We start from the raw sequence: 18,863 nt of genomic DNA on the forward strand, positions 1-18,863 counted from the left end.
AAATTTCCCTGGTGTAACATCCACTGATAGCAACGGACATTCCACAACTTTGAGTGCCAAGAAATTAATGCTCCAATCTGCATACTCAAATCCCCAGGTAAACATCACCATGCCTTTCTCAGTACTTTCCGTGCTGCCTTGCATTTCCAAATGCTTACAGTTATCCACAATTCATGAAAATGTAATGCTTCATAACAATTTCTACTGGGGCAGCTTTTAAGGTTACTATGATAAACATCGACTGCATGAAATTCACCGAATTCAGAATTATCCACCAAATTCAGAATTATCAAGTTTTCCTATATGTTTGAAATATGAAAGAAATATATAGCCTGAAGGTTACATGCAACAAGGTACATTTCCTGAATTTACATTTCAATCACTTAGTCTGTTTCAATATAATGTTGATTTATGTTCAGGTTTGAAACCTTCGTTTAATGTTAAAATTCTTAAAACAAACCTCAGACGCAGAGGGCTCTGTATTTTTCATCAGTTTTTTAAATTTAGCTTAACTAGATTCCACTCAGATGAAAAGCTAGAAAGAACGGCTGTTGAAGGTCACAGTGGCAGAGAATTCAACTAGCATGGCAACTCCTCAGAGGTTTTTGTGTTTCCACAGAGCTCAGTGAGTTAATCTGATATTGCTGGAAGGGTTTGGGAAGGCCAAACAAGACCAAATCAGGTGAAGACAATTTTATAATTTTACAGTCGTGATTAAAGCCAGACTCTGCGATTGATCTAAATATAAACCCCAGTACTAAGCTTAGTCCTGAATCTAGTCTAAGAGTTGTTTGTTACCCTAACAAACTCCTATGCGTCCTTCAAGATCCATTTTAGCTGTCACCACCTCCTAAAAGGCTTCCCTGATACCCCAGATAAAATCACTCTTTCCTCTGAGGACCTCTGCTGGTAAATATTGCTGTTTCATTTACTACTCTACTGCACTATTGTTTGTTCATATTATCTGTCTCCTTATTCAATGATAAATTCTGTGTCCTCAGTAGACGGTCAATGAATTTTTCTTGAAATAATGAACACAGGAATATATTCTAGCTGTATTATGAATATGAGTGTGAAGCCTGGTGCCCAGGTATTCTGAGAATTTGTACCATGTTTTAAATGAAAATCCACCATCACTAGAAAAAGGAAAGAAGAGCAGGTTGCAGGTCAAACCTGGCCTGCAGATGTTTTATTGGGCTTCCTCAGTGTTATAAAATAGTTGAATCAGGCGCAAACATTTAAAAGTCAGGAGGCTGCACACAAGTGTCTGCATTTCCAGTTTCTTAAAATGTCTAAATCTACGATAACGTCTAACAAGGATTTCCACATGACCACAAGTGGCAGCCGAGTACAGAGCCTCCTTTGCTTATCGCTTCACCTGGCTCAGCCCCTTTAAGCAATTCAGTTTGCGATGCTGCTTTTAGAACATCAGATTTTTCACTGTTTCAGGTGACAGGTTGGTTTATGCAGAGCCAGCCATGTGCTCTTGAAAGCAATTAATACATATTTGGCATATATCTAGTTTTAGGAAGAGACAAAGAACAGGAAGCCAGGTGCCTTCCATTAAGTAACTTAAAATTTGGGTAGGGGGTTGGGATGGGAGAGATTAAAAACTCACTATGGTCCAGGAAACCATATGGAACCTCAGTCCCTCAGTCAAAGATATATCATGTAATACAGTTCTCTGTATCAATAGGATACAAACAATTCCAAGATGTAAACCACATCTGAGATCTCACTGACAACAGGAAGAGAGAAAAGTAAAGCAAAAACCAACCAAACAATAACAAAACTGAATGCATTAAAAAGAAGAGAGAAGCTCCCCTGGTCGTCCCAACTTCTCTAAACATAATATTGCAAAGTCAGCCTTCTACGTCTGATATGCACAGTGCCCTAAGGACTGCTCTCCTTCCCTTCTCTTCTTTCCCCCTCGTGGTCACTTCCTTTGTGAAGCCATCTCCTTCTTCCTTCCCTGTCGGCAAGCCTTTCCATTCGCCCCAGAGGTTCACTCAGTCACTAATTCACTCAACATTTATCAAGGCTCGCTTTGTTAAGAGGTACGCATTGGGAGGATTCAGAGGTAAATAAGGCAAGGCCCTTGTCCCTATGAAAATAAAAGTCAAAGCAAGCCAAGTCCAGAGTAGGAATCGACCCTGACTTCCTTCACAGACCACGTGTACCCTCGACAATACTGCAGGCAGGAAGCACACCATGACACATGAACCGATAAGCCTGGGTCTTGTGCAAAAAAAAAAACAAAAACAGAAAACATTCCTCAACTGATTTGGGAATGAAGAACAAACATGTGAGAAAAAAAACTGTAGCATACTTACAAAGTAACATATTAATACAGACTGGGACCTGGTGAGCCAGGTGTGTGTGGGGACTGAGGGGCAGGGGTGCTTATTCCAGGGCCGCTACCAAAGCCTGTAGCTTCAGAAACAGGACCGGAAGCGTGCCTTCATGCACAGAGGGTTCCTTCCGGCTGGCACGTATGCTCTCCCTTGTCCGCTTAACAAGCTCTTCTTCATTTGTTTAGACACACGTAGGGGCATTATTTCCTCTGTTAGGTCTTCCCCAGGCCCCTCGCCCAACAGAATTAGCCTCCAGCCCTACCCTGCCCCCCACCAAGTGCCCCTCACCATAGTACTCTGCTCTGCATGGCATCTGCAGACCGCAGCTGTTGAGGAAATGCATTTTACCCCTGAATCTCCAGCACCAACAGACCCTTGGCGCTCCCAGCTGGTTAACTGAATGGAGAGCAGGGGCCGCGGGTGGGATGAGGGTAGGCCGAACAGCATTTTGAACGGGGCAATGACATACAAAATGGGACAGTTGAAAGAAAACCTATGTCATGCTGTGTGGAGTGAGGGTGTTTCTGCTTGGCTGGAGTATTTGTGTCAGGGAAAAAAGACGAGCGAGGCTGCTGAAGGTAAAGGGAGCTGACAGAGGGCCTTGGGTGTGTCCCGCAGAGGAGAAAATCACATCCCGCCGTAACCCTGCAGATTCTTCATCTTCTCTGCTGCTCTTACTTGCTCCCAAGCCAACCTCGTGTGAGGCATCTGCAAGCCCTGCCCTGCAGGAGTCGTGTGATCTTTCAAAGGGTCCCCGGTTTCTCAGAGATGCCACTTTCTGTACCTCAGACAAGTTAACGTCCTTCCCAGGGCTCCGTGTGTAAGAGAGAATCCCTGCTGCACATCCTCCGTGCGTTTTCATGGCTGGCAGCTGTCCATAAGGAAAAGCCAGCACGGTGCTCTGATCACGCGGGATGACGGGTCACTGCTGGTGGGTACTCCGCCATCTGGATGGACCCTGGCAGCCCTCAGCATCCCTGAAGCATCACCGGCCTGCTCCTGCTGTTGCTCTGTGGATCTTTCTAAATTAGACAGCAGGTCTACAGGACAGGGCTGGAGGCTGCCGCTGAGGCCAGCACACAAGCGCCTCAAGGGCAGAGCTGATCGGTTGTAGAAACTCATAAGGCAAATGTACATCCTCGCATGGGAAGCCAGGTAGCTGCTCTAACCTTGTGCGGATTTTCCTGCCTTTTCTCATGACTCTTTCACGGCTTGTGGCTCAAGAGAGGCACAGATCAATCAGAATGAAACCCTTCTATGCCAGAACTCAAGACCCACTGTCCCATCCTTGACCCAGTCCCTCCTTCCCTCACTGCTTTCCATGTTATTCCAATGCCCTCGTAATGATTTCTTTTCATCTCACTTAACTGTATATATTTTGAAAGTACCCAAAAGGCAGATAGGTAGACCTTTTAAAAAGCAAAATACATACATTTAAAAATGTTTTATATGGCTGGCATTTTCCAATTTCTCTGAATGGCCAAATACCCTAGAGGAGATGCCTTTGGCCTGGCTGCTCGATTGTTCAATTCCGGGTACTTCTGTGAGGCTGTGTTCATTATCCAATGGCCAGTTCCAAGGTAGTGAAGAATGTAAATGCCTAAAAATCTTTGCTTCTCAGAAATAAATAAAAGGATTAAAAATATGAACTGGGCACCTAGGTACAGTGGATTGATACAAAAATACACATAAGCAGACAGAAAAAAGGCATGGTCTTCAAACCAAGAATATTACAACCTTATTGTCGCTGGAAGCATCTCCCTCAAGGGTGATGTCATCAAGATGGTGACATAGGTCATTCCTGAATTCAGTCCCCTTCGCCAGAAGACCGGCTAGAGACACCAACATAGGCAAGACACCACTGTGAAAACCCCAGAAGACGGAGGTGAGCCGGCAGCACCCCTCGGGACCACGGACACCACGAAAGACCTCGTTAGAAGGGTAAGAGGAACGGCTAGACTCTAATCCCATCACCCCTCCCTCAGGATGACACAGAGCCACACTGAGAGGGCCCCTGGGGCCTATGGTTTCTCTAGTGGGACACAAAGAGCCCAAGGTGGACATCCACCTTCCCAGCACTGTGGGTCACCCCCTGTGAGGCCCATTTGGGTCTCATCCCATGGGGATCACAAGGAAGCTGCGGGGCTTGACACTGGAGATCACATCAAAGGGGGGCAGGGCTTACGGTAACCAGCACTTAGATCTGGGCAGAGTAAGTTCCTCCTCACGGTGGAGGAGGAGATCCCAGCCAGTGGCTCTGCCCATCGTCAGAGTCAAGCTGGTGACCCCATGTGGCCAGAGTACTTGATGCACAATTCTGCCTGATTTGCTCCCCAGACAACAAGCAATGCTGGCCTTCCGGCCTGTTCTGCTGTACCACCTGGGCAGGGAAGTAGGCTGCTACCCCCACCTACTGTTGAGTATAGCCCTCAGTCTTGCCTGATCAGGAAGCGTAACGAGAGCACCTGGGAGGCTAAGTGGCCCACCCTGTAGCTGCACCTACAGGGGCACCCGAGCAGAAAACCCAGTCAGTAGCTCTGTCCATCTGCAGAATCAAGTCAGTGGCTCTGCCTGACCAGGGAGCTCAGGGGACAGTTTTGCCTGGCCTTGGTCCCCAGACAGTGAGCCATTCCAGCAGTTCTATGACCTCGGCCAGGCAGGGCAGTAAATCTGCAGGCCCCCTTAACTACTGAGTATAGCGCCCGACTAGGAAGCCTGACCAGCGAATGCAAGCAACTGTGGAGTCCATTCTACAGCTGCACTGGGGAAAAGAACCAAGCCAGGAGTCCTAGTCAACTGTCCCCAGCCAGTTCAACTGGCACCCCTGAACTCAGAGCTTGGGCAGTGGCCTCCCTCAAATAGAGATCCTGATAGCAAGCCCCACTTCTAAGGATGCTACCAGCTGGCTCGTGAGAACCCCAAGCTGAGCTGACAGGTGAAGGACTGCCTCTGCCCAAGTGAATCTGTAAAGTCTGGAGGAGGAAACTGCTTTCTCAAATGCACAGATACCAATGCAAAGAGTCAAGGATTTCAAAGAATCAGGTAAACATGACGCCATCAAAAGAAACTAATAAAGCTCTAATAACTGACCCTGAAGAAATAGAGATCTATGAACCATCTGACAAAACATTCTGAATAATCCTCTTCAAGAGGTTTAGTAAACTACAAGATCACACAGACAACTAAATAAAATTAGAAAAATAATGCATAAATGAAATGAGAAGTTCAACAAAGAACAGAACCCATCCAGAAAACCAAACAGAAACCCTAGAGCTGAATAATACACTGACTGAACTGAAGAATTCAACAGAGAACTTCAGCAGCAGACTCAACCAAGCAAAAGAATAAATCAGTGAATTAGAAAACAAGTCATTTGAAATTATCCAGTCACTTGAGCAACATAAAAAAAAGAATAAAAAGAAAGAAAGAAAGAAAATGTTTAAAAACCTATGGGGTTTAGGGGACACAGTCAAGAAAAACAATATATGCATTATGGTTTAGGACTGTTTCTGCTGGAATGAACCTGTAAAAGCTGGAGGAGGTGACCATTTATTCAAATGCACAGCCAAGAATACCAGAGATGAAGGAGAGATAAAGACTTTCCCGAACAAATAAAAGCTGATAAACATCACCACCAGACATGCTTTACAAGAAATGCTACAGGGTGTTCTTCCAGAGGAAATAAAGTGATGCTCATTAACACCATGAAAGTATAGGAATGTAGGTAAAAAAACTCACTGGTGACAGTAAATATATAAGCAAAGCCAGATTTTCTAATATTGGTATGGTGTTCCATAGTTCACTTACAACTCCAGCTTAAGACATTAAAGAAAAAAGTATTAAAAATAACCATAAGCACAGTAATTTATTATTGATACACAATCTAAAAATATGTAAATTGTAACATTAAACATAAAATGTGAGAAGGGAGAAGAAAAAGTGTAGTTTATGTATGCTATTGAAGTTAAGTTGTTACCAGCTTAAAACAGGATGTCATAAATAGAAGATATTTATGTAAGTCTCATGATAACTACAAAGGAAAAACCTGTAGTAGTTACACAAAAGATTACAATAAACAAAGCATACTGCTACAAAAAGTCATCAAATCACAAAATAAATCAGTAAGATAAGAAGAAAAAAAAAGAAGCAAGGAACAAAGGTTTAACAACACAATCAGAAAACAATTAATCAAATGGCAGTAATAAGTCCTCACCTATCAATAATTACTTTAAATGTAAGTGGATTAAATTCTCCAATCCAAAGACACAGAATAAAATTTTTAAAAATCCAACAATATGCTGCTTACAAGAGACTCACTTTAGCTTTAAAGATACACACAGCCTGGGAGTGAAGGGATAGAAAAAGATATTTCAAACAAATGGTAACCAAAAGAAAGCAGAGTTAGCTATATGTATATCAGACAAAATAGACTTTAAGCTGCAAATGCTCAAAAGCGACTAAGAAGGTTATAGTATGATGATAAAGGGGTCAGTCCACCTAGAATATATAACAATTGTAAATATTTATGTAGCCAACATTGGAGCATCGAAATATATGAAGCAAAGAGTAACAGAAGTAAAAGGAGACATAAACAGCAATACAGTGATAGTTGGAGACTTTAATATCTTACTCTCAACAATGGATAGATCATCCAGCAGAGAATCCATAAGGAAACAGTGGATATGAATAACACTATGAATCAAATAGACCTAAAAGACACATACAGAACATTCCATTCAACAGCACCGAAATACACTTTCTTTTTAAGTGCAAACAGAACGATTTCTGGGATAGATCATATGGTAGGCCACAGAACAAGTCTTAGTAAATTTAAGAACATTGAATCATACCAAATCTTTTCCAAACAGAATGATATGAAACTAGAAATCAACAACAGGAGAAAAACAGGAAAATTCACAAATACTTGATACATGGATTTTTTTAAAAAAACACACTCCTGAACAACCAAGGGATCAAAGAAGAGATGAAAAGATAAAAAAGTATCTTGAGACAAATGAAAATGGAAACAACATACAAAAACTTACAAGGTGTAGCAAAAGCAATTCTAAGAGGGAAGTTTATATGGATAGACACATACATCGAACAAAAGAAAACTCTCAAATAAATAAACAAATTTTATACCTCAAGGAATTAGAGAAAGAAGAATAAATGAGGCCCAATAGTAGCAGAAGGGAGGAAATAAAAAAAAGAGGAGAAATAAACAAAATAAAAAATAATGGACAATATTAACAAAAGTATAGAGTTGGTTTTTTGAAAAGATAAACAAAACTGACAAACCTTTAGCTAGCCTAACCAAGAGAAAAACAGGACTCAAATAAATAAAATGATAAATGAAAGAGGAGACATTACAACTGATACCACAGATGCAAAGGATAATAAGAAACTTCTTTGAACAACTATATGCCAACAAATTGGATAATGTAGAATAACTTGAAAAATTCCTAGAAACAAACAACTTACCAAGAGTGAATCATGAAGAAACAAAAACTCTAAACAGACTAAGAATGAGTAAGGAGATTGAATCAGTAACCATAAACCTCCCAACAGAGAAATGACCAGGACCTGGTAGTTCACTGGTAAATTTTTACCAAAGATTTAAGAACTGATGCCAAATCTTCTCAAACTCTTCCAAAAAACTGAAGAAGAGAGGAACACTCCAAAATTCATTTTATGAGGCCAGTATCACCCTGATACCAAAGCCAGATAAAGACACTACAAGAAAAGTAAACTACAGGCCAATGTCCCTGATGAATATAGATGTAAAAATTCTGAACAAAGTACTAGCAAACTGATTTCAACAGCTCATTAAAAGGATCATACAGCAAAGTCAATTGGAATTCATCCCTTGGGTGCAAGGATGGTTCAACATATGCAAATCAGTAAGTGTGATATATCACAATAATAGAATTTTAAAAATCCTATGATCATCTCAATAGACACAGAGAAAGCATCTGACAGAATTCAACATTCATTTATAATAAAAGCTCAACAAACTGTGTAGAGAAGGAATATACCTCAACATAATAAAGGCCATATATGATAAGTCCACAGCTAACATCATACTCAGTGGTGAAAAGATGAAAGCTTTTCCTCTATCAGGTACAAGACAAGGGTGCCCAGTATCACCACTCCTATTCATCATGGTACTGGAAATTCTAGTAAGGGCACTCAAGCAAAGAAAATAAATAAAAGACATTAGAATCAGAAAGCAAAAAGTAAAATTGTCTCTATTTGCAGATGATGTGATTTTATATATAGAAAATGTAAAAACCTCATAAAAAACTTTTAGATAATCATGAATAAAGTTGCAGGACGCAAAATCAACATACAGAAATCAATAGCGTCTTGATACACTGACAACTAATTATCTGAAAAAGAAACAAGAAAAACAATCCCATTTATAATAGCATCAAAAAGAATAAAATACTTAGGAATAAATCTAACCAAAGTGAAAAGTCTCTACAATGAAAACTATAAGACACTGATGAAAGAAACTGAAGATGACACAAATAAATGGAAAGATATCTTATGTTCATGGATTGGAGAAATTAATCTCGTTAAAATATCCATACTACCTAAAGCTGTCTATAGGTTCAGTGCAACCCTTATCAGGATTCCAGTGGCATATTTTACATAAATAGAAAAACAATCCTGAAATTTGTCTGGAATCACAAAAGACCCCGAATAGGCAAAGGAGTGCTGAGAAAGAAGAATAGAGCTGGAGATATAACACTTGCTGATTTCAAACTGTGTTACAAAGCAACAGTAATCAAAACGGTATGGAAATGGCATAAAAACAGACACAAAGGGCAATGGAACAGAATCAAGAACCCAGAAATAAACCCATGCATAATATGGTCACTAATATTTGACAAGGGAGCCAAAAATACTCAATGGAGAAAAGACAGGCTCTTCAATTAATGGTGCTAGAAAAACTGGATATTCACAGGTAAAAGAATTAAACTAAACCCCTATCTTACACCAGTCACAAAAAGTTAACTCGAAATGAATTAAAGGCTTAAATGTAAGATATGAAACCATAAAACTCCTATAACAAAAACATAGGGGGAAGAAAACCTCCTTGACATTCGTCTTGGCAATGATTTCAAGGATGTGACACCTAAAGCTCAAGCAACAAAAGCAAAAATAAACAAATGGGACTACATCAAACTAAACAGCTTCTGCACAGAAAAAGAAGCAATCAACAAAAATAGAAGGCAGCCTACACAATGGGAGAAAATATTCTCAAACCACACATCTGAGAAGGGGTAATATCTAAAATAAATAAGGAACTCATACAACTCAATAGCAAAGTATCAAATAATCCAATTAAAAAGTGGACAAAGGACCTGAATAAGCTTTTTTCCAAAGAAAATATTCAAAGAGCCAACAGGAACATGAAAGGGTGCTCAAGATCACTAACCATCAGCAAAATGCAAATCAAAACCACGTGAGATATCACTTCACAACTGTTCGAACGTATTATCAAAAAAACAAGAGATGGGCTTCCCTGGTGGCGCAGTGGTTGAGAGTCCGCCTGCCGATGCAGGGGACACGGGTTCGTGCCCCGGTCCGGGAAGATCCCACATGCCGCGGAGCGGCTGGGCCCGTGAGCCATGGCCGCTGAGCCTGCGCGTCCGGAGCCTGTGCTCCGCAACGGGAGAGGCCACAGCGGTGAGAGGCCCGCGTACTGCAAAAAAACAAGAGATAACAAATGCTGGTGAGGATGTGGAGAAAAAAGAGCCCTTGTACACTCTTGGTAGGAAATGTAAATTGGTGCAGCCACAACGGTAAACAGTATGGAGGTGCCTCAAAAAATTAAAAGACAGAACTACCATATGATCCAGCAACTCCAGTTATGGGCCTGAACTCAAGGTAGATGAAATCACTATCTCAAAGAAGAGATCATCTGCACTGTCATGTTCACTGCAGCATTATTTATAGTAGCCAAGACGTGGAAACAATCCAAGTCTCCACTGATGGATAAATGGATAAAGAAAATGTGATATATATGATATATATATATATAAGATATAAATGTATTTTAGAGATATATTTATATATTTACATATATGTAAATGATAGAATATTTCATAAAAATGATAGAATATTATTCAGCCATAAAAAAGAATGACATCTTGCCATTTGTGACAGCGTGGATGGACCTTGAGGACATTATGCTAAGTGAAATAAGTCAGACAGAGAGAAGTAAAAACTGCATGATCTCACTCACACGTGGAATTTTTGTTAAAAAAAGAACTCATAGAAAGAAAGAACAGATTGGTGGGGGTGGGGAGTTGGTGAAACTGATAAAGGGGATCAAAAGGTATAAACTTCCGGTTATAAGATCAATAACTTCTGGAGATGTAATGTACAGCATGGTGACTCTAGTTATTAATACTGTGTTGAATACTTGAAATCTGCTAAGAGATCTTAAAGGTTCTCATCACAAGAAAAAGAAATCTGTTCATAGTGACAGACATTAATTAGACTTATTGTAAGGTCCATTTTGCAGTCACTATAAAACTCCTAGAAGAAAACAAAGGCAGAACACTCTCTGACATCAGTTGCAGCAATATCTTTTTCAATCCATCTCCCTGAATAATGGAAATAAAAATAAACAAATGGGACCTAACTAAACTCAAAAGCTTTTGCACAGCAAAGGAAACCATAAACAAAACGAAAAGACAACCCACAGATTGGGAGAAAATATTTGCAAATGACGGGACCAACCAGGGATTAGTCTCCAAAATTTACAAACAGCTCATGTGGCTTAATATCATCAAAACAAACAACCCAATCACAAAATGCACAGAAGACCTAAGTAGACATTTCTCCAAAGAAGACATGCAGATGGCCGAGAGGCACATGAAAAGATGTTCAACATCATTAATTATTAGAGAAATGCAAATCAAAACTACAATGAGATATCACCTCACACCAGTCAGAATGGCCATCATCAAAAAATCCACAAACAATAAATGCTGGAGAAGGTGCAGAGAGAAGGGAACCCTCCTACACTGTTGGTGGGCATGTAAATTGGGGCAGCCACTATGGAGAACAGGATGGAGGTTTCTTAAAAAACTAAAAATAGAGCTACCATATGCCCCTGCAATCTCACTCTTGGGCATATATCTGGAGAAAAACATGGACCCCTGGAAGGATACATGCACCCCGATGTTCACTGGAGCACTCTTTACAATAGCCAGGACATGGAAGCAACCTAAGTGTCCACTGACAGATGAATGGATAAAGAAGATGTGGCACATATATACAATGGAATATTACTCAGCCATTAAAAAGAATGAAATAACGCCATTTGCAGCAACATGGATGGACCTAGAAATCGTCATACTGATTGAAGTAAGTCAGACAGAGAAAGAGAAATATCGTATGATATTGCTTATATGCAGAATCTAAAAAGAAATGATACAGATGAACTTATTTACAAAACAGAAACAGACTCACAGACTTAGGGAACAAACTTATGGTTACTGGGGGGAAGGGGTGGGGGGAAGGGATTGTTCAGGAGTTCGGGATTGACATGTACCCACTGCTATATTTAAGATGGATAACCAACAAGGACCTACTGTATAGCACAGGGAACTCTGCTCAATGTTATCTGGAAGCCTGGATGGGAGGGGAGTTTGGGGGTGAATGGATACAAGTATATGTATGGCTGAGTCACTTTGCTGTGCACATGAAACTATTACAACATTGTTAATTAGCTATACTCCAATATAAAATAAAAAGTTAAAAATACATTGAATTAAATGTTAAGCCATCCAAGTATACACTGACTATGTATTATGAATGGTGATAATATCTGTGGGAGGGTAAAATGCAACATTCACAGCATAATTGCTGCCCTCAAGGAGATTCCTATTTAGGTGAAATAAAAGTTAACATGAAATCCCTAGTTATGGGGGTTGCACTGCATGACCTCCACCGTCAGTACCATGTAACTCTAGGATGCCGTAATTGCATATGAAATTAAATAAAATAAAGATGCAATGAACGAAAAATACATCAGAAGCACAAAGATAATTTTAAAATCGTCTCATCTCATCTGAAATAATATAAAAACACTAGCAAAAAAAAGTCAACGCTCTCAGAAGTGACAGCAAAGTTTTACACCTTGGTTCTAAGCTGTCAGATTCTCAACTGTCTGTGAGAATAATCTACACTATAACAGTCTTTTCTTTCCATCTTGGCCCAAGGATATGAGTATAGGGCCTTTGAAATATCAGATAAAAAGGAGAAGAATAAACTGTGTTAGGTGGAAAATATGAGAATAATGTCCTATCAAGATGACGATAACACAGGTGTCCAAAGGAAAACAAGAGCAGAACACACAGGAGAGGGGAAAATCTTGGATGCTACAGATCAAGAGGCTTTCAGAAATGTGTAAATATAGTAGGCGATTACACTGCAGAAGCCCTCTGAACTGATCTGAGCACAGGTGGGCCCGTTAATGAAAATGTCTGTCAGAATACAGAATCAGAAAAGTGTTCCTCGTGTCCATTTGTATTCCATGTAGAGGGAGCACAGACAGGAAGTGAAAGGGAGGAAGCGGACCCTGACCATGGATTTAAATCCCCAGTCTGTCCATTACCACTGGGTGACACAGCCTCTTTGAGCCTAAGTGTCCTCATCTGTAGAATGGGTATAGAGATAGTTCGTACCTGAAAGTACTGTAACGGAGATAAACTGGTGAACACTATAAAGGTTGTAGAACAGTATCTAGCACTTTTTTTTTTTTTGGTAGGGCCAAGGTTGGCTTTTTTGCCTAGGGATCATATTATTAGAGTCCTCCAATGTCTTTTGTGGTTTTTTTTTTGGGGGGGGGCATCAAACACATGCTTTATGCATTGTCTATGATTTCTAGGTTTTGTTTTTCTTAATAGTGGAACAAGGACTTAAAACCACCTGAGAAGCAATTTGCAAGCAGAATGCCTCTACATTTAATACAATTCCCCAACTCCCACATTTTTTTTTTTTTTTTGCAGTTACACACCTATATTTCATTTGATCACAAACGTTTTTAGGGACGTGTCTTTATAGTGTTTTTGAAGCACTCAACTTTATTTTATAGAAACAACTCTTTTTGCACCACATTTCGTCAGTTTATAAAGTAGTTAAAACTTTCATAATCACCGTGACAAGTACTAGTCACGTGAACATACTGACTTACAAACATAAGTCATTCATGGTGGAAATTCAACTCAACTGGTAAGAGAATTAAGTACTCTTAGTAGAGAGTTTCAACTAGTTGTCAATGTTTGGTAAATTGAGAGTGTAATCTAATATAATTTATAAGAGGAAATGGTGAGCATTGGTTAATCTGGCCAGTGAGTTCAAATAAGGTTAGTTATAGACTCCGGTTCCGTTAAGAATGTTACTTTTAGATTTTATTTGCTACACTGGTTTCTTAATCCATTAGAATTTAGCTCAAATTATTGATTTTAATATGGAGGCCCTTATTAATCTGACTTGCTTCCACCCATAGTCCCAGAGATGCTTTTCTGGAAAGTGGAATCGACAGAGAAGTTTATGGCCATTCTTAAGGTTTTAAATTTCAGGTCAGGCTTCTTTACTTTCCCATCATGGACTGGTTCCCTTTGTAAGTTTCCCAGAACCTGTCAACGAATCCTTAGAACTATCCCTCTTTGTTCCTCTTATATCAGAATTTGCTAAAGAATATCCATGTAACCTCTTATTCTCTGTTTCTGAGGGACAAATAATTAGCTATTTCCTATAAATTTTCTTTTCTACAACTTACAATGTATCTACTAAAATCACAATGTGTTCAACAATCTTCTTTCTGTATTTCTCTTCAGGTGGCTACTTAGATTGTAGAGAATCATTAGGCTGTATTCAGCAGATGACAACGAATGCAGTTTTTTAAGATACATAGAAACCTACTTAGAAATCTTCTGTACCAAATCTCCAGTCCGCGGGCAGAAGCTGTAACATCTCTCATACTCGGGACCAGGCACACCGGTGGGTTTGCTGTGCTCACCAGCCACACCCTCAAACAAACTGGGCTGGACCAGCACGGCTGCATAGTTCCAAAGCCTCCACACAAGACAGGAAACATTCAGAAGAAGACTTGCAGAATGAATCTGGGTCATTTATTCATTATTCCATTCAACAAATAATGACAGAGCTTCCACAGGTGCAAAGCAAGCTCAAACTGCTTTTCCTTTAGCCGGTGCTCCATGATATGTATTTGTGCCACCAGAAAATTAAAAACTCACGGGTCATATAATGAACAGACCACCTGAAAAACCAGCAACTTTGTCTATGACTGTGAGCCCTTAGATGTTAGAGGGCAGGCATCATCCTTGCTATTATTCTACGTCCAGAACTATTATCAGCCCATCTTTTATAAATTGCATTTAAATTAGAATTGCTCCTGGAAGTGAGGTCTATCTGGGGAGAAACAGTGTGTTGGCTGAAGACACCCAAGGAGTAAACACTGAGTTCTATTGTTAGCGCAAACACCATCCCCTGCCAGTTGGATATGTATTTAAGACATCTGTGTCAGCCAATGAAGAAGCTTAAATATCTATGGCACATGTGTTTACTGTGGAAATGAACCATCATGATTCACAAACAGGGACCGTAGATCCTTAAAAATTGTTCCAGAAAAGCCTCAAGTTAAAACACGTAAAACGGAAAAATTCATGAACATGCAATAGCTGTCAAAAGCAATTACAATAGTGGATCTTGATTATAAGAGAGCAAATGAGATACAACTTTTAACAGATGCAAGATTCTCTCTGACCAACATTTATCGTGGGCAGGATCAGGAAACAGAATAGAGATAGATGATTTTTTTTCCACACAATTTATGAGTCATAAATTATGAATTATGCGCTAATAGATAAAGCAGAGAAAAAATTAATTTAAGAGATGAGATCTATTTTACAATTCAGAGAGCTCTTTTCTCTTCATCGGAGGTGGGGGGGGGCGGATTACATTTTGATGTGCGGTTTTACCAAACATCTTTCTTTCTCTGAAATGAACTGCAATTTCTCATTATTTCCCTGAGGAGTCAGGGAAAGATGTTTGTGCCAAAGTTCAGAGGGTAAATTAGCAACACTGTCTCAACCATCTGGAAAAGTGCTGAACTTTCTAGCATGATGGAAATGTTCTGTACAAACACTGTCTAATATGGTAGCTGCTGGCCACGTGTGGCTTTTCAACACTTGAAATCTGACTAGTTTGACATAGAAACTTAATTTAATGTTTAATTTCAATAGCACCACATGGCTAGCGGCTACAGTGGTGACAGGCTAGTCTAGAAGGTATCTCTGTCTTTCCCCTTTCCTTTAGTCAATCAGACCAGGCAGCTGGGGGTTACCCTTTACAAACCTGGAGCTTGTTTGAGCAAATATGAACATTAATAGCATTAAAAAAAATAGGAAACAGCAAAGATCAGCCTTCTAGACCCCTTTGCCAATCCACGTGTCTCCCTGCAGTCAGATATATTTTCTAGTGCTTTCTCAGGGGGCAGCTTCAAAATGATTCAAATGGTTCGCCTTTCCACAACTTTCCCTGTTATGAAGGCAACCGGAAGAGTTTGGTGAGAACGCTTAGACAAAGAGAACCTGTAAAAGACTGAGGCGGAGTGTATTGGATTGTGAGGAGGCAGGCTGCAGAGACAGACAGAGAGATGAAAGCACAACAAACCCCAGCTGTAGTTTTGCTTACGGAGAGTTTGAAATAAAGAAATGTACTTCGGCATCACATAAAACTCCGCCCTGCTTATCAGGGAGTGCAAGATTACTAATACTTGTCCCCAGAGCAATCAATTATTTGCTGACTCCATTCCCTGATTTCACTTGATACCTCTGATTGTTTCCTTTTACCTGTTTATTATTTGTTGATGCATTTCTTTATCAAAATTAGGTTTAAAGAGTCAAGAGATTTAAGAGACATTCAATTTTAATGACATCCCTTGAGAGGGGAGAGAATGGAGGTTCTGATGCAATATGTCTTGCCCATGGAGATAGTGGTACCTTTTGAAGTTAACTCACTTCCTGTCAACAGCATTTCAGGAGCAAAGACTGTTTTGCACAGAAACGCATACCTGGAGGAGCAGATCAGAAGTTGGTCTGACTCGCTGTTGGAAAAGGATGCTTAGCGTTCGATTCTGTTGTTCCAAATCAAACACTCTCGTTTTCAACTTTACACATTCCTCCCTTAGATCCTGCAACAAACACATTGAAAGAAAAAAAGGTCTATTACCATTAAGACACTTTTGCATATTAACACTATATTTCATCTGATATTTCAGGCATATTAGTAAAAAAACAGTTATTTTAAGCCTTCAAGCCCCCCAGAAATAGATCACACACAATGTTTTCTTCCACAGCCCACTGTCTGATAGAATTATTATGTTCAGGGAAGACCTACTTGAAAAAAACAAAAAGCACCTTGAAATCAGAAATGCATTAATCTAGCATGTTATTTTTGAAGATGGTAAATCTCAGCAATATAAAGTCAATTTAAGTTTCCACCTATATATTTGGCTTTTTCACTGTCTTCATAAGAGCAATCATAAAGCACAAACCACAGGACAATGTTTTTACAGTGAATAGAGATTTGATCAACTAAAGAAACTATCACTTTTTTTTAAACGTCTTTATTGGAGTATAATTGCTTTACAATGGTGTGTTAGTTTCTGCTTTATAACAAAGTGAATCAGTTATACATATACATTGTTCCCATAGCTCTTCCCTCTTGCGTCTCCCTCCCACCCTCCCTATGCCACCCCTCTAGGTGGTCACAAAGCACCAAGCTGATCTCTCTGTGCTATGCGGCTGCTTCCCACTAGCTATCTACCTTACGTCTGGTAGTGTATATACGTCCATGCCACTCTCTCACTTCGTCCCAGCTTACCCTTCCCCCTCCCCATATCCTCAAGTCATTCTCTAGTAGGTCTGTGTCTTTATTCCCATCTTACCCCTAGATTCTTCGTGACCTTTTTTTTCCGAGTCTCTCATACAGAGTGAAGTAAGTCAGAAAGAGAAAAACAAATACCGTATGGAAGCTTCCTCTGTCGTTTGCGGAAACGAGTTGAAATTCTCAATGCGGCTGAGTCAGTGATGCATTTAGACAGGGTGAAGCAACTGTGGAGGGAAGGCTTACAAGGCCACTTGAAACTTGCCCATCCTCTGAACTAGTGGATTTCCATATCTTTTGGGGTGTTCTGGTCTTAGTGTTGGGGAAGAAGTAGAAGAACCGTACCTCAGCATCCCCTGAGAGCAGCTCTTTTGAATAGTTCCAACACCAAGGAGCTTTCATGAGGGGGGCTGACATGCGGGAGCTTTAGGATGCTCTAGAATCCCACCCAGAAGCTGCCTTCCAAGTTAACTTGTGATAAAGACAGTACTTATACTGACATGTCTACACCCTCTTTGGTGGGGTTCAAGGAACACCAGGTAGAATAAAGCCCCAAGGCAAGGTTCTTCAAAAGCTGACCCTTTTCTACATTTCAAACTTTATCTTACACGATTTCCTGATTTGAAAAAAAAAGGTTTCTGCTCTTACCATGCTCTTACCCTGTTCTTTAACAAGGGTCTACCTGTTCTTGAAAGCACCAGGCATTCTGCCTCCTTCCCCCTCCCCGACCTCCCTTCTGCTTCTCATCCACCTCCTTCTTCTGGTCCAAGTTTGGCTCTTCGGTTGACAGCCAGTTCAAATTCTGTTTCCTCTCCCACGCCTTTACCTGGCACCCTCCGCTTTCATCTGCTCCCTTTCCTGAACTCCAGTAAGCCCTCGATGCCTCTTCTACGACATCTAGCTAATGTGAGATACTGCTCTGTGTTGATTTGCTTTCAGGCTCTGGACTTATCTTGTCAATTAGATGACACGCTCCTCCAAAGGCACGAGGAGATACTCACAGAAACACCAGCACGAGCATATCGTTCTGACGTTTTTCCTTCACCACCTAGCACAACACCCCACAGAGCAGTAGGAGCTTGATAAAATTGTGTGCTGATTTTGTTAAAGGGGTTAATGATGATGAGTTCTATTCTCTAACGATGGTGTGATAAAGAGAGTTTTAAGTTTCTCAACACTGCTAGTGTGTCTACCTATGTATTCTGAGGTGGGGCAGCTACAGGCCTCACTTAAGGCTCTGCAAGCAAGACAGGGTGCCAGTCCACAGCTCTGCTCCCCAGGACCTAAACAGCAGTCACAACGGTGAGTGTGCCTGTTTCATACATAACCTTGGGGCAACCTAAGTGTGCGGCTAGAGAGAGGTCTAGCTTCCGAGGCTTTACCTGAGATGCATCATCGTTGTCAGGCTTCTTCATTCTATTTACAGGAGGCAAAGAGACAGGCCAAGCTATAGCTCAGTGCACAGCTTACACTCACTTCACCTTTTTAGCTAAATAAGGAAGCTGATGCGTAGGATGGTTTCAACTGATTGCCGCCTACAAATGCAGAGCAGAGCAAAGGAATGCCATGTCCAGA

At 40.4% G+C, this 18,863-nt stretch overlaps 1 protein-coding gene across 1 annotated transcript in view; it reads right to left on the reverse strand.

Annotated features, from left to right (window-relative positions):
- The window catches only part of NCKAP5 (NCK associated protein 5), a 906,625-nt gene that overhangs the window by 157,640 nt on the left and 730,122 nt on the right, over positions 1-18,863 (reverse strand). Inside the window, exon 9 of the mRNA XM_065880133.1 lies at positions 16,474-16,593. Within this exon, the coding sequence (XP_065736205.1) occupies positions 16,474-16,593 (120 nt within the window). The remainder of the gene's footprint in view (positions 1-16,473; positions 16,594-18,863) is intronic.

This window comes from Phocoena phocoena, chromosome 7 (genome assembly GCF_963924675.1).
Source record: "Phocoena phocoena chromosome 7, mPhoPho1.1, whole genome shotgun sequence".
Classification (NCBI taxonomy): domain Eukaryota; kingdom Metazoa; phylum Chordata; class Mammalia; order Artiodactyla; family Phocoenidae; genus Phocoena; species Phocoena phocoena.